The sequence below is a fragment of the Triturus cristatus genome, chromosome 2_1 (assembly GCF_964204655.1).
Source record: "Triturus cristatus chromosome 2_1, aTriCri1.1, whole genome shotgun sequence".
NCBI lineage: Eukaryota > Metazoa > Chordata > Amphibia > Caudata > Salamandridae > Triturus > Triturus cristatus.
Genome location: NC_140581.1, coordinates 683,600,006 through 683,625,631, shown reverse-complemented (window position 1 = coordinate 683,625,631; position 25,626 = coordinate 683,600,006). Strand labels below are relative to the sequence as shown.

The window sequence follows — 25,626 nt, the reverse complement described above, 5'->3', positions numbered from 1 at the left end:
TGTATGCCCTCCCGTTTCTTAAATGAAGGGAGCCGAGAACTGCCTGCAGTAAACAGACATGTGGTGCACATACTTGGAGTAAAGAGTGCACAGACACAACATAGAGAAAATAGTGCATCTTGGCCGGTTTGCATTCTTTACATCAGAGAAATCGGACAGGGTCCCATTAATTTTGTTACTGCAGCTGAAACCATTTGACAACGTTGTAGTCCCTGTTTGAATTTTTATTGACTGTGCAGTCATAAGATGAACTTCCCAATACGGTTAAAAACTACAGGAAAGGAAGTGGGAATGTCAAAAGCTAGATGGCTTCTCCTTTCAAAACTACAGATACCAAGTTTCAAAGTGCTCGACTGTGTCCCACCCTGGGATTCTGAAAAAAAGACTGGATGAATTGTGAATTATGAAAGCAAGCGGGTCAGCCTTGAAAAAAAATGGCAGTCTGTGTTGGTGGACAAAACTCCAGAGTTTTATTATTATTTTTTAAATATATTAAATTGTATTTAAAGACCAGAGTGATTGCACAAGTCTGTAATCTGTTCTATCCATTTTATCAATTCAACTGACACATGATCACATTTTGATTGCCTCGATAAATTAATAAAAGAGAATGTGAAAACTCCGCTACAAATGACAACTTTTTGTTAAGGAAGTCAGGCTGATAGGCAACTGCACCTAGTGCAAACCGGGGGGGGGAGGGGGCACGTTAGCTATCAGAGCTGGATCTTCCAACCTACAATTCTGTTGCCTGTAGCCACAATGGAAATGCAAAGGTGCCTGGTAAAGTTTGCCTCCTCCACCCCTCTGCATTTATTTTGACTTGTACTTGTGATGGCCCTCTTTTATTTTATTGCGTGACCTCAGATGAGTCTGTAAAATAGATGTTTCACTGATTTTTTGTCCTGAATTCTGACCCTATGTCCTGAAATGTTATAGTCATTGTCCAGAATTTGCCTCCATGGCAGATTGTTATCCAAGGCAGAACTGAAGTCACCTTTTTTCAACAAATTACAATATGTGATCTGTATACCCAACTTCCTGCTCTCCACTACGAGTTATGGTTTCAATGGGACGGTCACAGCTGGGGGCTGCTGCCTCCCGAGCCCAGCTCCGCGTTCCGCAGCTGTGGGCAGTAGCGCATCACTCACACTTTGGCAGCTCCCCCCTCTGTACATTCCTCACTACTCTCAGTCTGTCACTCCCCTTTTCCCGTCAAAAACAAGCGCATGCGCTTGGTAGCCCGAACCCCCTTTGAAGTAGCCGCGAAGAAAAGCGTGCGCGTGAAGGTTTCTAGCACGCGCTTGCCCCTGGGCTCCAGCTGCGCTGACAGCGGGGGCAAGCGGAGCGCGCGCCCGGAGCGGCTGCGCGCCTGACCCTGCTTTGTGCCGTTGGTTGCAGCTTGGTTTGCAGGGTGCAGTGCTTCTCCTCCACCAGGGCGAGGCGCAACGTCCTGGGTGGCAGAGGGGCCATGGCGACTGAGCCGGTAGGAAGCAGCAGCGGCAGTAGCGACACTTCGAGCACCGGCGAGGAAGAGCGCATGAGGCGCCTGTTCCAGACGTGCGACGGGGACGGAGACGGGTACATCAGCAGGTAACTGAGGCAGACACGCAACTTTACAACAACTTCTGCCTGGCAGCATTCCTGAAACTTGCAGCGAGCGTGGTAGGGACAGAGGCGCTGTGCAGGGCGCGCTGGCGGCGCAGTAAGGAAACTGCTGGCTGTGGGGTGCATGGTCGTTGATAGACAGAAGAGTCGTCCGCCGCTGCCCCGGGGTCGCTTGTCACTAGTTTGGGCTATGTGTATTAGGTGAGCTGGTGACTGCGGTGCACTCTGCCCTCCCGCATCACCAGGCCACTTTCAGACAGCAGGGGCGATCTCACAAAGCTGGCAGAGTTGCAAGTGAAGCTACAACAACGTGCCAGTTCAAAGTAAGACCGGCCGGTCTCAAAAGTGCCCAAGCTCAAAGTCATGTTTTGATGCTGCTGTTAGTGACTCTCGATGGGTATCTGCGGTTGTCCCTGGAGGTTCCCTGTAAAATCACTGCATGCAAATTAGTTTGAGTTTTTTGACTTGTTTGAGTAGGGATTATATCACATTGCAACCTATAACGGCATATGAGCATTTTCCCATTGCGCATAAACATTTACCCTGTTCTATCTAATTTGCACTTTACACAGTTATTTGCAGCCTCTGCTCAGATATTGAAAATTCATGTGATGGTTGTTGCTTTTTGTTTCAGTGAAATGCAAGATCTAGTCTGACAGTTGCTACTATGTTCCAAAAGCCACATGTTTTGATGGTTTTACCAAATATTGTTTGTTAAGAATATAAAAACCTAAACTTTCTGTTTTTTCCACACTGTGCCTTTATAAACAAGTTGGACAGTATGTTTAAGTAACCAGCTCGGAAAACATCATTGTGTTTGTACACATAAATAAAGTTTACGTTAAATCGACATGCAGGGAAGGGCACGAAGCTGTGCCAGACATGCTTTCCTGAGAGGCCATTCTTGTCTCAACCAAATAAATGTTGAAAGTAGCCTAATAGGTATTCAGGTGTGGAGAAAATAAACATTACACGCAGTGGGGAAGTAAAAGCTTGCAATAGACCTGGATTTGAACTTTTAGAATATACATAAGTTGTGCAATGTTTTCTAGGCATTCTGCCATAAGGCTTCCCATTTGCAGAGCATATGACCCCTCGACTCGTGCCAGAAGTTATTGCCTATAACTTGTATTAGCACAGGCCAGGTACTGGCAACAGTTCTCAAAGCAAATACATTTCTCAATTTAAAGCTATTCTGGAATGCATGTTTGCAAAATTCAATGATAAAAAAAACAGATAACTCTTATGGTGGGAACACAATATGTTTGAAGAAGAAATAAGTGAGCCCTAAATTGACTTTTAGTGAAACAAGTGTTGGCAGTTTTTTATTTTTTTTATAGATTCGATATTCTTAATCAGAACAGAAATGAAATGAGTCGATTACATATTATGAAGCATTTTTAATACAAATTGTGGCTGATGTTTATTAGGATTCCACGATTTGGGATATTATATAAATAACATAACACAAAAGTTCTAATTGAAAGGCACTGCCTTCCTCAAAACAGTCTTCCTTTCCAAGATGCTGGGATGGCCACTGTACTGATATCAGTCTAAGAGATATTACCAATCAGACCAGCATGTAGAAGAATGTCTTTAACATGTTAACTAGGCCTGGGCGGTAAATTCCGTTTCGCTCGCGGAATTTGCGTAATTTGCGTAATTTCGCGTTCCGCGGAGAACGCGAAATTGCTCAAAAGTCTGCTTTCCGCGATTTCGCGAAATTTTTTGCTTGTTCGCGTTCTCAAAATGCGTGTTCGCGAGATATTTCTCCCCGAGCACGCAAACAGCAATTGTGAACAGGAAAAAACCATCGCGAACAAGCAATTCCGCGTGTTCGCGGAATTTCTGCGTGTTCGCGGAGATTTTTACCGTTTCGCGGAGATTTGCGTAACGCAATTACGCAAATTCCGCCCACCCCTAATGTTAACCCCTTATGCAGCACTTAGTCTTAAACAGCGCTTGATTCTAACTTTTTAGCCGAATAGATATGTTCAGTCATTGGTAAATAATGAATTGTTTAGCACCGATTGGATGGCAGGAAGAAATTAATTACAACTCTGACGGCCTCAGACAGCTAACCATTTACCCTTTCTGGAATTGTTGGTACTTTTAGGGTGTTTTTGCTAGCAGATGCAAGGGAACTTCCAGGCACATTAAATTATAATTTTTTATTCTTAGAGGAAACAGGGTGAAGCAGGCATTTATCAATGAGAGATATCACCTCCATTTGTCTACAGACTGTTGCACGTAGTTTGCTCAAGTTTTCACCTTAGATTTCCCTTAGTTACTGGAAATGGACACATTTTTTTCTGTAATATGTACAGAAGCAGACCTTTTCCCATCATTTAGTCTCTCAAATTACTGATGTAAATTATTGTTCTTTCTCGTCTCAACTTCTGTTTTTCCATTCATGTCGGCCTGCCCAAATATATTACTGTCCCACTTCAGTCTATGTAATATTCATACATTCATCTCCTATTCTCTCTTCCTCATCAAGCTCGCATTTGTCCTTGTCTCATACAGCTCCGATGGCTTTGTATGTATTTTCAATCTCACTTTTGCTATTTTATTAGCTTAGAAAATGTTCACTCCCTGACCCCTTCTTATTTATGTTCTTTGGGCTCTTTATACTCCTTCTCTTTGCTCCTTTTATCTGACCTGAGATCATCTTGCGCTTTATCTCGTTTTCAGTTCTTTATTTTACTTGCACCTAATCTATGGAAGGGCTTTCCTTTTCATGACCGACGTTCATCTACTCTGCTATTAAAACGTGTTGAAAGGGCTTCTTTTAGCTTCATCGGTCTCACTGTGATTCTGTGGCTGTAGCGGTTGCCCCAGTATCATCTCCCCTATTGTACTGTTTCATATTTTGTACAGAGCTTTGGATACACACGCTATAATAAATAAAATCAACAAATATGACGAAATGAAAAAAAAAATATTTTGCAGGTGACCACAGAAGCAACATCATTTAACTGAAGCATCAGCTTGAAGTGTTGAGGACATTTTTGGATCTATGAAGACACACAGGGTCCAAATATATTTATTCAGTGGGAATGTTTGGTCACAATTGGGGTAAAAAGTGTAAGGTTGGATAAACCTGCTGAATGGTAGTCGGGGAAGACATCATTTTCTCTTGTTTCTGCAGTAACCAGTTTTTCTGTTCAGGATTTTAAAGAGGCAAGGCAGCTAATTGGATCCTAATGTTACTAAGCCGGGTTTGCAATTGGCATGGACCTATTTGAATCCATGAATAAGAATCATTAGTAGAAGATGAGTGTGAATAATAATCAGTAAAGTTTAAAGTCTAGCCCTTCGGGGAATGTACGGTTGAGAGTAGCGATGTGAGGAAAGCAAGAAGTTAGCTGAGAAAACTCTGCTCTGAATAAAAAGACAGCTGCAAATGTAGCATAGAGCCAGCATACGTGATGGTGTGAAGTCTCCGAAGGAGAGCTTCATAGTCCCCCAGCGTCAATCCCGGCACCGAGGTCTTTTAAGCTGATGTTTAAGTTTGCTTCCTTGTACTTCAAGCGCATCATCCTCCCATGACCAGTGCAGCTTGATGTCCATGGATTCAGATATTAATGCACTAAACATGCAATTTAATTCAGTGGTCTGTAGTGTTCCCAATCAGAACTACTTGTAAATCTTAAAATTCTCTGTGGCTTGCACAACTCATGCAGAATCATTCAGTGCTCATTCTTGTCAGTGATAACCATACAGTGTGAATTAAACCATCATTTGCTACTTTCACCAGTAGTAGACTTTGTCAATTGCCTAGGGACTCCGAGGAAAGCTGTCACAGATAAATACATTGATTTAGGTGACTCTGCCATCAATGGCAGCAAAGCCCATGCAGGATCTGCCATACATAGCTGCTTCAATGTTCCATGTACAAATGTGTTTGGAGGCTTTTTTTATCCGCTGTCATTGCAGGGGTATCTTCTGCGTATCCTCTTTCCTTTGGTAGTTGGTCCTGGTAAGGGACTGTTAAGGAGTTCAGTCTTGCCTGTGCACTGGCAGGGCTAGGTGTGTCGAAATGCAGGTGTAGGGGCCCAAGTGGTTTGTGTGGTAAGTGAAGTAGAATGTGCAATGTCTGGGCGTCGGAATATATTGGGTGAGTGTTGGAAGAGTTTAATGTTTAAAAGACAACTAGCGGATCTTTCTGAGGAGCTGAAAGAGGAGATGATCTCCAATGGGAACCTTGTATTTATGGAAACACTACTTAAGCATTACTACCCTTGCATGTTTGTGTAGTAGGAGCATAATACACATGCAACAAGTGCCATACTTGCTTTGCCACTCATGGGGGATGGTGAGCGGAGGAGTTCTCTTGTGGTGAAGCGGCATATTTCACTAAAGCAACCAATCATAGGCAGGTATTACCTCTCCATATTGCCTCATTTAATTGTTTTTTCCCCTAAATTTCAATTATCTAAACACATTTTATATTGGCATTACATCTTCAATCGATCTTTTATTCTCTGTTTTACTGTTTGCTTTGGGATCAGCTCTGGGATGCCCCTTCGCTGGAGCAGCTGTACGCTTCACAAATCAATAACATAACAACAAATTATATTGAACCATTATTCTATTTCACTCAACATTCATTTCTAAAGCCCACCTACCAATGGACAGTTCACACCAGGTAGAAAGACCTAACATATTCACAGGTACAATTTAGGCACTGGAAGCTGCAGTTATGTCTATATTTATGGATTATATACCCATTCATATAGCTTCTAGTAACTAAGTTGTATTATCCTGTATATAACATGAATGGAAACCTCTCTAGTTTGATCTTATATTTCCTTCCACTTTGCCTCCTCAAAGTTCTCTCCCGCATCCACTTGCCACTTCAACTTGGCTGGTATGAAAGCACTTGTACTCTGCAATGAATACATCCAGGTAAACAGTTTTCGACAGATAACAGCTGTCATCATGTATTGGAACGAGGCATTATTGAACAGTTTCCATGGGCATTCCACCTACAGTTTCATCAACACTCTGCGTATGGTAGCACAACCATTGTGGCACTGCCCAGGGTCATCTAAGCCATCTCCCGGGACATAAGCTCAGATTCTTGAAACAAACACCTTCATTTTTGTGGTCTGACCTTTGTGACTTCTCTAGCTGACGAAATCATACATATACATACATAAGGGGAATTTTGGCCTTCATCCATTGGTTTGTTGAATTGTCATTCACATTTTGATTCTATCCACCACAGTATACAGCATGGGGAAATGAGTTAGCCCACTTTACCCATTATCTCCCTTTACTTTGAGTGACTGCACAATGCACATTGTTCGCATCCGCAAAAAAATAGTTATTTGTTCTGCAGGTGCAAAACTATTTCAAAGTGTGCTTTTTACAAACATTTTTGTTCAATATGTTTTTAAATTGCTTATTATTTTGATTACACCTCAGATGCCCAGTTAAATGGTGATGTATTTCCAGTCTCCATTTTAAAGTTGCCGTTATAAAACATTTAGGTGATATTGTAGCCTTCTGCAATATGAATGCTCCGTCGGGTGATTATTTCTTCTGGTCATCATCATAAAGGTATTGGTAAAATGCATGGCTCACTGAAAGCCTTATAAGTGGTAAAACAGCCACATCAGTGAATTACTTTCAGATTTAATATTCTCATTGCAGGCATCTGGTTGCAAATTTATGTGGCTGCTTATTTTCTTTTTTGCGCATCATGTTTGCATTGACAAAATGTAGGAAACAAATTGCACCAGCATGCAAAGCTAGGCTTATTGGTTCTAGCAATGCTTGCGTTACTTCCAGTTGTCCCATACCTTCAAGTATCTAGCATCTTTAAGACAAATACCTGCAGCCATATGTCAGGGTCTGTACCAGTGTATGTAGACACTGCACTCCCCAGATCTTTATCATTTTCCATATCACTAGGGTGTAATCCACTGGCACAGTATTTGTCAGCTCAAAACCTTCTAGTGCCAGGATACCCTGTATCTCCTAATGTCTTTTCTCGATTGACGTGTGAATTCCTGTTCTGAGCCTCAAGCTAGTTAAACCGCATGTTGCAGTTGAACGCATCAAAGTATCCATATAGGTTTTGAAAAGTAAGACTTCCTCTGTCCCGCTTTAGCCAGTGGAGAAGTGCCAGCCACACCAGTTCAGTAATCAGAAATCCACATCTTACATGGAAATCTACAAGGAACATTTCTGAAAGTATGTAAACATTTAAGAAATGTCACCATTTTAATCTGCCATTGATAAATGTTGTCACTGAAACACAAAGGGTGGAATGATTTAAAAACCTTTCAGTCATTGGTGATAGCTCAAACTGCTTTCCAGTCCATTATTGTTTTGCTTAATATGCCAGTCCCACCAGGAATCAGCCATATGCAAATCAGATTTAGTCCTGTTCTACAAGGAAACTCTGACTGTTTTTAGCCTTGTTAAGCCTCTTCCACTAGTGAGGTGCAGCTTAAATCCTCTAAGTCAGACAGTGATCACTGGACCCCTGCCTTGGCATACCCATCACACATGGGAAATTGCACTAAATGTAATTGGTCGAAGGCTTGCAAAAGTCTCAGAGACTGCCAATCGCTTGGGCTGCGTTCTAGTTGATAATTTCTTCCACATATTTATTCCCTTTGATTATCTTCCCCTCAAACAATTCTAATAGATCATTCAAATTTTCTCCAGCAGGTTGCTTTTGCTCCAGTCCACTCCATTACTTAGATCTCTGAAGTTATGGAGCTCCTAATGAACCAGCAGCCTTTCTACACATTCCGTCCCATTAGTTGCTTCAAATGTAGACCAGTTGATCTAGAGCTCTAAGACCTCGCCATACTGTTGTATATTTTTGAGCATTGCCCATCCTTTAATCTGGGGCTCTGTGTAGTAGACCTACATGTCATCTATTTTGAGAGGACCAATAGATTACTCACTAGAAACCCAGATCCTCTTCCCTGCAAATTGCATTCTGTTCTCCACTGACAATGGCACCACTGTGAGTGGTGAATGGGGTATCTCTGTCCTGTGCCTCCATGCATATTCTGCGGCCGTTACTAGAGATCATTGATCTGCACTGATGGGTGCATTATATAGCAGCGTCCCCACTCGGATATTCTCCAAAACCCTAGGGGCCTCATGTAGGAAGCCAAATACCGGTCGGTAACGGCCGATTTTCGGTAATTATACCGTTACCGACCGGTATTTTGGCTTTTGGTATGTAGGGGGACAATTTCTGTATTCGGAATTTACCAAATCGGTAAAATTACCGATTCGGTAATTTTACCGATTCGGTAAATTCCGAATACAGAAATGAGATGTAGGGGGAGTGTGTGGGTGATGTTTGGAGTCGGTATTTACCACCAACTAATAGTTGGTGGTAAATAAAGTATGGATGGTGAAATGCATTTTATAGCGCCTACAAGTGTGCAATGTGGCAGACATACATGCCCTTCGGGCATGTATGTGTGCCACATGTGCACACATGGCCGTTTCAGGGGTGCAACAGGGTGTCAATGTGACACCCTGCCACCCTTGCCTCTGTTCCCCCCATTACCGAATCGGTATTTACCGATTCGGTAATGAGGCATACCTTCCCATCAATGGGAAGGTATGCCTCATTACCGAATCGGTAAATACCGATTCGGTAATTACCGAATCATTCCGAATCGGTAATATTTACCGACCAATTACCTACATATCATTTACCACTTCATAAATACCGAATCGGTAAAATTCGGTATTTATGAAGTGGTAAATGTGTCCCTACCTACATATGGCCCTAGGTCTCAAGAGTTGGAAGAGGTATCCCTATGATATTGAGTCAAACACATTTTCAGTGTCATGTTTCACAATCCTGCTTCATCCCTGCTACTCCAGTTGTGATGTCATTAGTCTTCTAAATTGAGTGCACAAGGATCTTCTAAGGAAGAACCCAACCTGATTGGGATGCACCAATCTGCCCCTCAAGGGCAACAACGTAGAGGTCACCGTTTCTGCTACTAACTTCATGTTAGTATTATTCACTGAAACATACCTACATAAGCTACAACTTTTTACCAAACCTTATTGAGTTTGGGAAACACTAACTCCTGGTGTGCTTCATGGAGGCTGGGAGTTCTTTAGCAGTGATAGCTTCCACAGGTGCTGCCAGTGATGATTTTGGTTCCAACAATGCTGCAAATGCCTTACTGAGTTCAGGCAGAAGACCATCTAACCCTGATCTTGGTTAGCACTAGCCCCCCTAATACATTTCCTCTTCAGCCTTACATATCAGGACCTCTGCAACAATGAGTGTTAGATCAGATCTGAAAAATTCTTGCTGTATACACTCACACTCACAGATCTCTCCTCTCACACGATTCAATCAAGGCAATTATCCCTTCCTCCAGCCTAATAACCCAAGCTAGAGTTCTTCGCAAACGACCTCTGTGGGTTTATGGTCATGCTTCATAATTTTGAGACAGGAATTTCACCACCTTATAGGCAATGGCATCAAATTTACTTTTGATTTCCCTCAAATTAGGACAGAATATCCATTTTTTTGTTTACATCTCACAAAAGTTCCATTGATATGAGCTCCATTGATATGAGCTCCTGCTGTACCTCAACTGTCTTTTGCATACATCAGAATCCCCACCAGCGATTAATATATGACCGTACTCTGGGTACATCCCATGACATAGCGGTGCATATAACTACAAACTTGTTTCTTGCCAACTCTCATAATATAGAGTTGGCTATAGCGATTAAGAAGTTTCGGTTAGGTAATAGTTTCCATTCAAGATTTTTTTTTTTCTTAATACCTTTGGTGCCATTTGCCAAATCTACAAAAAATCTTCCCAAAAACATAAAGTTCATCTGATTTGGATTTGGCATGGCAAGTTCCATGCAGATCCATTAAAAGAGCATGAAGGTTCTAAAACATGACTTTGCCTATTTTAACTCCCAAAGGATTTTTTGTGTTCTCATCTGCCGAATCCAGAAAACCGACTGAATGAAATTACACCAAATTTGGCACGAAAGTAAGATTAACTCAAGAAAGTGCCTTTGCTTGGTTTTGTGTAAATCTTAGCATTTAAAAATTGTTTTCGGGGGGGCTTTAAAAGTTAGAGATTTCTGGACTGTTAGTTTTCAAACTAAACTGGAAAATTATTAAATCTGATTGGAAGAGGAAGCTTTTTTGCCTTTCGCCCATTTTTTATATCCATGAACACAAAACCTAGCCATGGATCAGAGTTTTCTCATTGTCTGGCTGCAACTGAGAAAAGTCTGTTGCTGCTGCCACTACAGGATATGGGGCGTGGTCTCCACATTGTGACAAAAAAAGTGAAAGTGCCTCAAGGGAGTAGAGTTAGCATCCCTGGAGATCCTGCCTTAGTTTGAGGGGCCCTAAAGGAACCTCATCTCACTTAGATAACAATGAAAAAAAATGTTTTGCTGTGGATTTCATGGACGACGAAATTGGAGTCGCAAACCCTTATACCTAAAGCTGCTGTATTGTTATGCAATGTACTGAAGTGCATAGCTGCAATAATGCATATCAACATGTCCCCTTTCTGCTTGTCAATTCATACATTCCTCCTGGTCTGAAAAATGATTCTCTCATTAAATCACTGAACCAGTATATTTTTCAGATAACTGAAATGGAAAATGTTAGCAACTTGATTATTGTAGGGGATCATAATGCTAAAGTCTCCAATCATGCTATAGCTCTGTTTTCAGATACCAAGAAGGATGAGGCATTAAAATATACCTAGCCCCATCTCTCTGAGATCATGTAGAGCAGATAAAAGGAGGAACCTTCTCCTTGAAAATTTGTAGGAATAATGGGTCGATCATTATAAAAATGTACCCTGGAATATGGTGACAGAAAAAGTGCACATTAATACCATAATGGGAAGGTGCACTGGTCAGCCTCCAATAAAGAAAAAATATGGGTAGAATTAAAAAACACATTAAAATACACAACAGAGTAGGGATCAATCTCTTTAGTTACATTTGAGCATTATATGGCAAAGTCCATTGTAAAACAACCTTTGGCACAAGGAGCTTGACAGGTAAAAAGAGGACCCCAAAATGACACTTGTAAATGTTCTAGTTTAAATAAATTAATCAACAAATTGCAAATATCTGGATAGATATCCGTGAGGCCATTACTCATAGCGATTCATGAAGTTTCTGGAGGATAATCATTTGGCCAACAAATAGGGGTTACTCACAAAATCTGCTTGGTCTCAAGTGAGGCCTGGCGAAATTACATTTCTATTCTTTAGCTCTCCAGAGTTTGGCATTGTGATTGTTTGATGTCTGCCCAGCTGAAATTTCGAAAAATCGTATCTCTGTTATTAACACTTCCTTGCACACACAACTTCCTCTGAATCCTTTTCCAGCTCCCTTGCAATCTATTCTCTCATACCACTTGCTACTCTTACCTCATTCAATTCTGTCTTGCCAACTCATCTACGTTTGGAAATGTGTCGCCCCTTATCCTTCCACTTCTTATCCTCACACCCTTTATTCTTTCACCGCTTATTTCACCCTCTCTTATCATCTCTCACTTCTCTTATCCACGGCCACCTCTATTCCCCACTGCCACCTCCTTTTCCCCCACTCCATTCTCTGATCCCCAACTCAGTTCCGTGATACTCTACTCCCTCCATTGATTCCCACTTGCTACTGTGATCATCTTCTTACTACTCAGATACCCCACTCACTCTTTTGATCATCTTGTCACTTCCCCAATACCGTTCTCCTCCAATCCCCTGTTCACTCCTTCAATCCCTCATCACTACCCGGATCCTTCCTCACTTTCCTAGATTTCCCTCTGTCCGATCCCTCTCACTCTCACAAATCCTATTTTAGCGCCTCCACCATTTAGTATACAACACCTCTCCTCAAGAGGCAATTTCAGTTATAAGCCAGACCTTTTAGCACATTAACATTGAAAATGCTTGTTTTTTTAGCTTTTTCTTTAATGTATGCATCTAACAAACTGAGACTTCTATAGTAGAATATCAGGAACCCAAAATTGCTTGTACCTACTTTATTGAGCCTACATTGAAAATGTCTTTGCAAAAATATGGCTTCTGGCACGTGTTCATGGGAGCCTTTCCACCTGTGGTCTGCAAACACTTTTTAGACTATCTTATAATCACAATGTAAGCCCATATATAACCTAGTGTGACGTTTGCTCTAAAGCATCTTTATCAGAATTCAGTCTGGAGTACACGATGGTTTCTGTGTGTTACCAAGTGGGTTATACAGGTGCTGCATTTGTTCTATTATTCTATCCTAATGGCGAATGTTTTTTGCATATTAGGATAGAAACCCGTTGTATGTGTTGTGTGGGCACGTGAGAGTGTTTCATATTTACTCACAGACGGATGTCTTCGTGTGCAGGTAGAGATGGGGAGGGCTGGCTGGCCATACTCCCAGCCATGCATACAGCTTTACTCCCAGCCGGGCCAGCAGAAACAAGGGGCAACAGAGGACCAAATTAAGAGGCAGTATTGACTAAAATATAAAGTCAGAACTGTAAAATCATCTGACATTATGTGGCAGTATTCTCGAGATTTTATGTTATTTTAACAACGTGATACAAAAGGGAGTTCAGTTCTGTGCTAAAAAAGAAATGTTTCTTATGAACAAAATTGACACATAATGGCTAGACTTTCTTGCAGATAATATTCTTCAACGAGTAACAATGTTGCATTCGTCGAAAATCAAGTCTGCGCGTGCACCTTTGCTTTAATAACAGGTCTGCCTCTCTTACTCTGTGTATCACAGCTATGTCTTAGAGCTGACCTTCAGTGTTGGGTTTGGTCTGTGTCCACCCTACGGTCATTAAGTAGTGCCTCAATCTATTCAGAAACACCATCACAAAACAATATTGTTTATTAAATAAGACTCATTCAGGTATCTCGCGGAGAGGTTCTGTAAGTTTCACTATATCCGACCTGGCAAAGAGAAGTGAAAGAAATAGTTTTGTTTTTCTTTACTGTGATTTCCTTTTTTAGGTCTCGCCTGACCCAGTGCATACGCTGTCATGGCGAGACATTTAGTAGGTGGGTTCCGAAAGTGCTACCCACATTTTTGTGCTGGCTACAAGCGTCAGTGCACGATGGCGTGCACGCACACAGCTGCTCCCCGCATTCCCCCTCCCTTCTCGCCCAGCCATTTGCCTTTCCTGCGCGCGAATCCCTAGCGAGCGTCATCGTGATCGCGATCACTTTCGCTTTTGTGATCGCGATCGCGATGAGGGCACTGCCACCCAATCAATGGAGGAAAACAAACCCTGTTGGACTGCCCACGCGATTCACACTCTCTCTCAGATACGTCTTGTGTTATTCGTATCTGGGCTGCCGGGACACCAGAAAGGCTTCCTTTCACATGCAAATGAGCTACATGGGAAACACTAAATCCGGCACTTGCTTTCATCCTGACCCAGTTCACACTGAAGTCACGTGACCCGGCTGATCAATAGCCACCCGCCTTTCAGCAGGATTCCCAACATGCTGCGGGGCTGATTGCATTAGGGTAACCCAAGTCTAAGTGTAGCTTTCTCTTCGATAATGCACCGAGGGTCCAAAAAAATTGCAGGTGAAGAATACCCGTAATTCATTTGTCACAGAGCAATTTACCCCCATTTCTGTTTCCCCTAAGTGCAACCGAGTACTTTAAGATGAATAACAGACCGTTGTTTGTTATCTGATCTGGGGAGTCAGATGGGATTGATTTTTTTTTTTATTACAGCAGATGAAACCTTTTAAAATTTCACCGGTATTGTCATTTCACATCTAACTAACCCTGCATGCTTGAAGACCCCTGCAAAACTGAAGAATGCAATTTATTTCGAAGTACTAATATGAATCAAGCGTGCCACCTAGTGTCGACCAACTTTATTGTGATCGTAAGAATTCCATCTGTCTTTTTACTGCCTATACTGTTCTGCTTTATTTATTAGGTGTGGCCTCAAGGCCGTTTTAGCTGTGTCGTCATTCTACTGTAATAAAAAAAATCATGCATACAAAAATAAATCTTTACTCTGGGCCAGTCCTCTTTACCATTTGGTGTGTTCGACTGTCATTCACATTTTGCTTTGGACCGTAGAGGCACGGGCAATTGATGTATAAACCCATTCCAGCCTCTCCTGTAACATGAGAGATGGCAATTTCGTAATCACCTTTACATCTGGCTCAAAACAAGAACACGTTATTCCTAGGGTTGGTGAGACAACAGTGTACTTTGCCATTGCTTTTCGCGCTGCATTCTCTCATAGGGTTGTACAACGGTACAACGCAGGTAAATACATTGCATGCGTTTATAATGTCAGCTCCTATGGACACGCTTCCGTGTACAATAAAAGTTCATCAAATGTAGGTAAGTAGAGGGAGGCAAGTAATGTCTCTTAACGTCTTTTCTTTGTCTTTATTCAAGAAAACAACACAAAGTCCAGCCAACACCTGTTTTGTCGTTAGGGAATTAACCCTCGACTTCTTCAGGGCTGTAACATTTTATATAAGGAATTCAACTCCTAACTGCCTGTTATAATTCCAACCCGGCTGGTCATTATCATTCCAGTATCACAAATCCAAATAATTCTGTGCCGTAAATCTAGAGGAGTAACAACTTTAAAGTAATAACATCCGACATGTATTCTTTAACAACCACACACACAACCACGCACACACACAACCACGCACACACAACCACACACACAACCACACACACATACACAACCACACACACATACACAACCACACACACAACATATACACACACTCACACACACACACACAACACATACACACCAACACACACACAACATATACTCACACTCACACACACAACACATACACACACAACCACACACAACCACACACACACACACAACCACACACACAAACCACCCACACACAACCAATCACAACCAACCACACAACCACACACACACAACCACACACACACACACATAAACACACACAACACATACACACACACAAGCACACACACAAGCACACACACACAACCAACCACACACACACAACCACACACTCACAACCACAACCACACACACAAACATACCCACAACCACACCCACAACCAAACACACACAACCACACACACAACCACAACCACACACCAACAACCATAACCACACACACAACCACAACCACATACACAAAGGGTGGAGACAACTGCAGCAGGACCTTCGGCTCGATCAGGACAGCAGGACCGCCGGAAAAGGAACCCCTCGGTACAACCTGGGCAGCAAGAAGTTGTCACTGGAGACATTGTGATCCTATGAACAATAGTGTCATCAATGATCTAATCAAAACTGTAAACTGTGACAAATAACATCCCTATATATTGCAGTACCACAAAAACAGCAACAAGCATTGGCATAGTGTTCTGCTTGGGTTTTCGGATCAGATAGAACCCGCTCATCAGAGCCTCTCTAACCCAGCCAGAACGTTACCCTCTCCCTAGGGCCTATTCACAACAAGTAACCACCGATATATACCACCTAAGGACAGGGAATTCCTACTATATATATATATATATATATATATATCTAGACCTCTTATAATACAAGTGGCGGCCTCGCGATCCCAGACGGACCCAGGACTTCCTACCCAGACGGCAGTCTCAGCCTCGCGGTCCCAGACGGACCCAGGACTTCCTACCCAGACGGCAGTCTCAGCCTCGCGGTCCCAGACGGACCCAGGACTTCCTACCCAGACGGCAGCCTCAGCCTCGCGGTCCCAGACGGACCCAGGACTTCCTACCCAGACGGCAGCCTCAGCCTCGCGGTCCCAGACGGACCCAGGACTTCCTACCCAGATGGCAGCCTCAGCCTCGCGATCCCAGACGGACCCAGGACTTCCTACCCAGACGGCAGCCTCAGCCTCGCGATCCCAGACGGACCCAGGACTTCCTACCCAGACGGCAGCCTCAGCCTCGCGGTCCCAGACGGACCCAGGACTTCCTACCCAGACGGCAGCCTTAGCCTCGCGGTCCCAGACGGACCCAGGACTTCCTACCCAGACGGCAGCCTCAGCCTCGCGGTCCCAGACGGACCCAGGACTTCCTACCCAGACGGCAGCCTCAGTACAAGTTCATCCTATGATTACCATAACATACAACAAGGGAATCAGTTTTACTATTTATCAGATCACACAAGAACTGCCAGTTTGAGCACAACCTGTTCTCTGGTTCGAGGGGCTCCTCTCTCCCTTATTCAGTTACCACTTACCTGATCAGGGTTAACATCCGTTCATGTCAAGTCACAGCTGACTAGAAGAATAGGCTACCCTCTTATACAAGAACACGCAGCACATGTTGATTCACTACAAACTGGATACTTTATTATTCATTATATACGCAATCACATAACATTACTGTGTAACACATAACCTGCAAAGAAAAGTGAAAGATTAGGTTGTACACTCTAATAAGAAAGGGGTCGACATCACCTTAGTCGTGTGTAGCCTGCACTCAATGGTCATCTAGGTTCCCTTCTCGTCTGTGCCTCGGCTCGCCTGGAAGTCACACCTCCGCAGTCACGGATCTGTTCCCTTCTCCCTTCTCCGAGCCACTGGGACCTCTTCCTCATCGGCTACTCTCTCCTCTCTGGCAATTCTGCTAGAAGAGTATCTGTCTCTCGGTTTTTCTCCGCCTTCAAGTTTGTCATCTGTCTTCCCTGGAATAAGTAGTAGCTTTACTGCTAACGGCTAGATGCCGCCTACGGACTGAAGTAAGTGCCTCGTAACTGCCTCAGACTTTCACTAATATAGAGGTGCATTTCCTCATGGAAAATTCCGGCCCGTAACCTGCCGCCCACCAAATTCTTGTACCTCCCCGTACCAAGGACACTTTCCCAGCCGGCCGGCCTGATGTAGTGTCTTCGGCATGAAGAAAAATACAATCCTTCGATAATGGCCGGTCTGAACCGGTTCTCTCCAAGCGAATAACACCTCATAACTAAAACATCCCCCTTAACCTAGAAGCATCTCAAGCTGCCGGAGCAGAAAGAAAGATGGAGTCTCTCCCGTTTGAGGCCTACCAGGCCTGAATTCAGCACGGCTCCATGAAATACCCTCACTACAGGGCAGGTTATCCCTAATACTAACGAATCTATCCCCTAGGATATGTGTGCAAGCCCTAATCTATGGGGAAGAACACAGGATCATGTCGAAGTGCCTAGTAAATAGGCTTCATTCACTACTCTAACCCTTAGGCTTGAATGTTAAGAGACTGAAGTCACCCTAATCACCCGTCAACACAATAGGGCCGGGAAAATCGAGCAGTACATTTCACCCTTGACTTCAGTCTATTATACATTCATTAAACAGAACTAACATCTGTGGAAGAATAATATGAAACAAAGCTAACTGATCTATGTCTAGTACCAAATGTGCAGAATTGAAGTAGTGAAGGAATACACTGAATAAAGCAACAGATAGAAATCAAAACAGCGATGGTAATCAGAATACCTCCTAATATTTGACGTAACAGATACAAATCAGGTAACCAATTAAAGAGCCAGTCAAACCAGCCCTGGTCAATGTGTTTTCTAACTTCCTCCGTCAAGTCATGTAGCTTGTCAATGTGAGCGCGAATGGATTGTGTATGATCAGACAAGTTAAAACAACAAAGACCCTCAAAATCAGAACAATCGTGTCCATGTTTAAGCAAAAGATAATCAATGGCCGCTCGATTTTGCAAGATGGCCCTGCGTTCACCCTGGGCGTCTAACAGCATGTCAGACAGGACTGTAGAAGTATGATTAATGGATTTTACCATCCAGCAGGCCATTTTCTCAATAGATTTAGCATTATAAACCGCCAAAGCAGGAACACCAATAATTGAAATAGCCAGGCTAAGGTATTCAGACTTGGAATATAAATGCAAAGACGAGTCACAATCCTCCTGTAACATCACTGTATCTCGAATCACACGAGAATTGGCATTTGGATGTGACGAGAACATCAGTAAACTGAGTCTCGTAATGGCACAAGGGCCTCCAGAAATATTTGCGGGGACATATGGCCAGGAAGTATTACCACATGAGAAAAGCCATCCGGCAGGTAGTGACATCGTGCGATAATGACTAGGGGTAACTACCAAACTCTTGCAAGTCATATTGTTCTGGACCGAAGCACATGTTTTCGGTGTCCTTTGAAAGCACAAAGTTCGCTCATGAAGGGTAAAGGAAGTAGCACCTTTCAATTTTAGACGCAGACATTCAGAAATTGCACTAGGATTACACGTAAGGAAAAAACACATATCTCCTTGTGTGATATTATAGGTAACTATTTGGGACTGGACGGGGGGTATCTGGTCTGGTAGTTCAGTACATAAGGGGCAATACGCATGGGTGGCAAAATCGCCCAGAAGAACGTTGGGGCGAGCCTTTGAAATGTTAAAAATATGAGTCAAAGTTTCCAGCGAAGCAGGGACAGCAACCAGGCAGGTCGCCAAGATGTCGTGTACAGATCTCATCGGCGTCAGACAAAAGTGAGGGGCAGCAGTCACCCTTTTCGCCAGTAAGGTCCAAAAGTTCGATGACGAATCCCACGCAGCGAGGGAACGCGACACTCGGGTGCGTAGCTCATCCCGGGTTGATGGGATCCCTCCTCTCTCGTCGAACCAACCCGAAAATAGTCCGACGATGACACATCCTGCAGCAACAGTCCAAAGAATGATCTGAAAGAGAACAAATACAGGCATTATTCATTCTCGTAAGTAACATTTGTCAGCCGGGACCGCTTCCCAGCTATCTTTCCCTGGTCTCATAACTAAAATGGTGTTGTCATGACCGGTGGCGATGACCTCTGCTTGTTCAGGGGGATTCTTAGGCGACTGCACCCAAACCCTGGCCCCAGGGTTATCTGTGGAGCCAAAACCTTTCTGGCCTCATACAGTTAGCAAAGTTGGGGCAGTGCCTTTTACCATCCCACCACTGAAGACAGGCATTATGAGTAATTGAGCCACTCGGTCAGTTCGATGGATCAGCAAGTCAGCCTCACTGCTATTCAGCAGGAGCACCTTAATCTCTCCCTGATAATCACTGTCAATGACCCCTCCAAGCACCTGAATGCCTTTTACAGCCAGCCCCGATCTAGGGGCGATTAATCCAAAATTCCCGGGTGGTATATGAACACCAACACCGGTCGCGATGATGACCCGATCTTTACCTTTTATAACGGTGTCATCCATGGCATGCAAGTCTAAACCTGCCGACCCTGGGGTCGCTCTACATGGAGCCAAAGCTCCAGGAGTAATTTCCCAGTACATCACAGTCTCTCTGATTTCATTTGGCTGAGCATTAACATTCGGAGGAAACAAACGCATAAGTGGAGATTCAGCATTTAGAAAAGGACGATTATTCAAAATTAATAGCGCTTGGGGCAAAAAGTCTCGCCAATTCTTATATTTGTCATCTGTCAATTTACGCAGCTGCTCCTTCAGCAGACCATTCAATCTCTCCACAAGACCCGAGGCCTGCGGATAGTATGGGATATGAAATACCCAGTCAATATTGTTTTCCACACAGAATTCCTGTACCAATCTTCCACGAAAATGGGATGCATTATCAGATTGAATTTGGAATGGCACACCATAATACATCATAATCAATTCCAATGTTTTAATGGTATTCAATTGGGTAGCTTGCTTACAGGGAAGGGCTACCAACAGGCCACTGTATGTATCAACAATAGTGCAAACATATTGACAATTCCTACTCCTGGGAAGTGGACCGATGTAATCAATCTGCCAAATTTGAGCGGGCAGTTTCCCGCGATGTAAATGACCTTTAACAATTTGGGGCACTTTGCGCTGCCTGATATGCTGACAAATGGGACAATGTAGAATAACATTTTTGATCAAATCTAGGGGAATATAAATTCCTCGATCAGCAGCCCACCTGCTAGTGGCTTTCTCTCCAAAATGTCCTGCCTTCTGGTGGGCCCATTTCGCCAATCCCGCAATATCAGAATCTTGCCTGTCCACCACTGCCTCAGCAATTTTAGATTTCTCATCTGCAATGTTATGAAAAAATTTGTCAAGAGAATCTATCGGGGTGTGAGCATCCACATGGAAGATTGTAACAGTACTCTGTGGGAGCATCTCCCAAATCTCCTGCCATAATTCTTTTCCCCACAATTGTTTTGAATGCAATTCCCAATTATGGGAATGCCAAGTCGGTAACCAAACTGCCAGTCCATTGGCAGTAGACCAAGAATCGGTGAAAATATGACATGTGCCAGGTAACTCTTGTTTCAGAACTTGATAAACAGCATAAAGTTCAGCAAATTGACTGCTCTTACCTTCACCAGTTGTGCTCAGCAGTTTTTGTGTGATCGGATTATAGGACACCGCTTTCCAGTGCCGTTTCGTCCCTATGAACCTTGCTGAACCATCCGTAAACCAGACATGTTTCTGTCCTCTGCAGACAAATCATCAAAAGGTCTACCCCACTTGACAGGAGACTCCTGTACTAAAGGTACGGAACATTCACTCTCAGTCTCAGTCGATGGCGCTCGCGCCACCTGCTCATGTAAAGATGCAACTCCTTTCTGTCCCACACGTGCCCTGTCTTGTATATACCATTTCCATTTAATCACACTCGCCTCTTGAGCATGTCCAATTCGGTGAGTTTTCGGCGAACTCATAACCCACTGCATGATAGGAATTTCAGGTCGCAAAACTATATCATGTCCCAAAGTCAGTTGCTCGGTATCCACCAGAGCCCAATAACATGCAAGTAACTGTTTCTCAAAAGGTGTATAACGCTCACCAGCATCAGGTAACTTTTTGGTCCAGAAACCCAACGGCACTCTACTCCTGCCTTGCTTCTGCCACAAACTCCAATTCGCATAAAGGCCCTGTACAGACACATTTAAATCCACCTCACCATCACGTACGGGCCATAAATCCAAAGCATGTTGAATTGCCTCTTTTGCTAGGTTGAACGCATCTTGCTGTGGTTTATCCCATTCAAATGCATTCTTCGTACGAGTGACACGGTACAAGGGGGCCAATATTTGACTCAAATGAGGAATATGCTGACGCCAAAAACCAAATAAACCAATGAAGCTTTGGGCTTCTTTCCTATTCCTCGGAACTGCAAAATCAAGAATTTTCTGTTTAACCTGAGGGATCACTTCACGGTGCCCTTCATGCCAATTAATACCCAAAAATTTTACAGCCTGGGACGGGCCTTGTAATTTATCCGGATTGATTTCCCAACCTTTCTCACGCAGGCACTCAATGACTCTGTCCAATTGGGTCTGAACTTCCTCTTGTGTTTCGCCTTGGATCAAAACATCATCAATATAATGACACATCTGAATTTGTGGATGAACCGGTACCTCAGCCAAATGCTCTGCCACCAGCCGGTGACATATCGTAGGACTATGCACATAGCCCTGAGGAAGACTTCTAAACGTCATCTGACGCCAATTCCACGTAAAACTGAACTGTTCCTGACACTCAGGGGCAATCGGAATCGAAAAGAAAGCATTAGCAATATCAATGGACGCATACCATGTACCTGGATGTTTTTGGATTCTTTCAATTAGAGTAATGACATCCGGTACTGCAACGGTCAAAGAGGGTGTGTGTTTGTTCAATTCTCGATAATCAACAGTCATACGCCAAGAATTATCACTCTTACGTACAGGCCAAACAGGATTATTCCAAGCAGAAGTAACTGGGGCTATAACACCTGCATCCACCAACTCTTGAATAGTGGTACTAATCTCCTCATGACCACCTGGAATACGATACTGCTTCTGACAAACCACTTTTGTCGCCTGAGGAACTTTTATGGGGGGCATTCGTAAACGACCAACCCGTATAGGTCTGGACGATATATAATGCGTAGTTCCAAATTGGTAACATCCATCATCTAAATGCAAAGTCATTCCTTTCAAAATATCAATTCCAATTATGAATTCCAAGAGTGGCACCACTAGTACAGAGTATTCTTTTCTAGGGATTCTACCTATTCTCATTTCAAGTAAAGTTTGAACGGCAGGAGTTTCCTTTCCACCTAATCCGGTAATTGTAAAAGGCTGACCTGTAAACTTCTTTGATTTTCCATGAATAAGAGTGGCCTCCGCTCCTGTATCTACCAATGCTCGGGCCCTTTGGATATTACGATGTCTCCAATAAATTTCAATATCTACATAGGGTCTATTATCTCTGTGAGCCCATCTGTGTACTGGAGCTTGACCTATTTCCTAGTCATGCTTACTGCATTCTGTGTACCAGGATAAATCAGGATAAAGACTCTCACGTTTCTTAGGTATCGGTACCTCCTGTTCATATCCATTCCCAGTACGAAATGGATTCGTGTCTTCTGCATTACACTGCTGGTTTCGATCGGCCAAACTATGACGATCCTCTCTCCTCCTCAACTCAGGGGATTGATCCCTATCATCTCTACGTCTGCTGTAAACATAATCATTTTTTCCCCTCTCTTTTTCCTCTTCTCTCTCTCTGTCTCTCTCACGACGGGGGGACATATCACGTACATAACGTCGATCATCACGACGAACAGAGCGCCCACGGCGGTCGTCATCACCGCTACCGTCAGAACCACCACGATCACACTCAGTCATCCGAACACGCCGGGCACCCTCCTTCCGATCCAAGCCACGTTTGCGAAACAACTCCCACAAACGAGCAGTAGTCTCACCGTCAATGTCCTCCCTCCGCACACCATCGGCCAGAAGACCAGAAAAGATATCACGTCTAGTAAGTTTATTGTCACCAGGAGTACGAGTGTCAGGCCGGGACTGACGTTCAGGTTTAAACCACTCACCCAACTCACCGAGTTGGCGTACCGATTCCAGTACCGTAGATAACACGTTACCAGTCTGATTAATCAATAAAGTCATCATGACCTGCTTATAAGCAACAGGGGAAGAACGAATAATACGATTCCGCACAGAAGATGTCAACGAACCATCAAGCAACCTGTCAGCAGTACCCAGAAAAATTGCCGTTTTCATCACCTCCTCTTTGAGACGTTGTGCAGCGTCGCGCAAAGTATACCACGGTTTGTCATTCACAGGCCAATCAGACTCAGTAGGATACTTTATATTACAACCCTCAGTCACCAATTGAAGTAAAGAAATTTGACCACCACCATTATAGTTACGAAAATGATCCTGTACAGTAGAATCCGAACTCAAGGAACAAAACTTCAAACAATCGCCATTATCTAACATAATGCCAGCAGCGCCCAGTTCATAAAGGCGCACCATCCATGTGAGCAAGGTCTCACCAGCTCGCTGCCGAAATCGCTGCAAAATATCACTAATTTCCTGTTGAGTAAAGTCCTCTAAAGAGTCTAAAGAAACACCCTGCGGAGCAGCGGGAGACTGCTGCAACTTCCGACGAAAAACTGGATGCGCCGAGACCGCGGGATGAGCATCACAAGGAGCTCGACCAGTACACGTAGAGGAACAATCAGTGGAAGAAGCATCAACCCCGCTCGAGGGACGAGCGCAATCACGGGGTGCACCATCAGAGGCGCAAGAAGCAGATTTACAAGCACGGCCGGAGCGAGAGGACTCGCGCTTGACAGATTCCTCACCCGAGGAACAAGAATCACTCGAATTCCAGATATTACCATCCCATTCATCAGGATTCCAATCCAGTCCGGCTTTCGCCACGACCAGACGCACCTTTCGCGTCGAAACCCGACCGCGCCGATTCTTGTATTTATAACGAGCAATTCGCACAGCCGCCCTCTCGGCAATAGTTTGGTAAGTCTCAAGTTTGTCAGCAAGCAACTTATTTTGACACCGCAACAAAGTATGAGAATTCTGAATCTCAACAAAGTGCGCTTCCACATCCTTAAGAGATATCTGTAGCTTCAACAACCTCTCATGCAGAATCCTGTACGCAGACGGACCAATCCAACCTCTGCGCCCCAAAATGGGAATCTCCTCACCCTTCGAGATGGGTGCCTTCTGTAAACAAGTAATCACATTAGCCGGCTCCGCCAGCTCCAAAGAAGAATTCCAATTCTCACTCAAACCAGTAGAATCAGCCCACTCACGGGCTAAGGCTTCATAAGGCGTTGAATCCCATCCGGGAATATCAACGGGCAACTTAAAAGTAGATTTTGACTTTCTAGAAAACATCGTGAAAAAGAAAGAAGAAAAGAAAGAAAAAGAAAAGAAAGAAGAAGAAAAACTATACACACAAGTATACCACAAATAGTATACAAACAAAACCACGCACACGCCGAAAGCAAACACGAGACAACACGACGCACACAGGTTTCGAAAACGGTTCGTGACGCCAAATGTTCTGCTTGGGTTTTCGGATCAGATAGAACCCGCTCATCAGAGCCTCTCTAACCCAGCCAGAACGTTACCCTCTCCCTAGGGCCTATTCACAACAAGTAACCACCGATATATACCACCTAAGGACAGGGAATTCCTACTATATATATATATATATATATATATATATATATATATATCTAGACCTCTTATAATACAAGTGGCGGCCTCACGATCCCAGACGGACCCAGGACTTCCTACCCAGACGGCAGTCTCAGCCTCGCGGTCCCAGACGGACCCAGGACTTCCTACCCAGACGGCAGTCTCAGCCTCGCGGTCCCAGACGGACCCAGGACTTCCTACCCAGACGGCAGCCTCAGCCTCGCGGTCCCAGACGGACCCAGGACTTCCTACCCAGACGGCAGCCTCAGCCTCGCGGTCCCAGACGGACCCAGGACTTCCTACCCAGACGGCAGCCTCAGCCTCGCGATCCCAGACGGACCCAGGACTTCCTACCCAGACGGCAGCCTCAGCCTCGCGGTCCCAGACGGACCCAGGACTTCCTACCCAGACGGCAGCCTTAGCCTCGCGGTCCCAGACGGACCCAGGACTTCCTACCCAGATGGCAGCCTCAGCCTCGCGGTCCCAGACGGACCCAGGACTTCCTACCCAGACGGCAGCCTCAGTACAAGTTCATCCTATGATTACCATAACATAC

The 25,626-nt window shown here is 44.0% G+C and overlaps 1 protein-coding gene across 2 annotated transcripts in view; it reads left to right on the top strand.

Moving 5' to 3' along the window:
- Window positions 1-1,253: 1,253 nt before the first annotated feature.
- The window catches only part of MCC (MCC regulator of Wnt signaling pathway), a 1,374,593-nt gene continuing 1,350,220 nt past the window's right edge, over window positions 1,254-25,626 (top strand). For both annotated transcript variants that reach the window (XM_085632616.1, XM_085632617.1), the window contains exon 1: window positions 1,254-1,590. In XM_085632616.1, coding sequence (XP_085488742.1) covers window positions 1,469-1,590 — 122 coding nt within the window. In that variant the 5' untranslated portion in view covers window positions 1,254-1,468. The remainder of the gene's footprint in view (window positions 1,591-25,626) is intronic.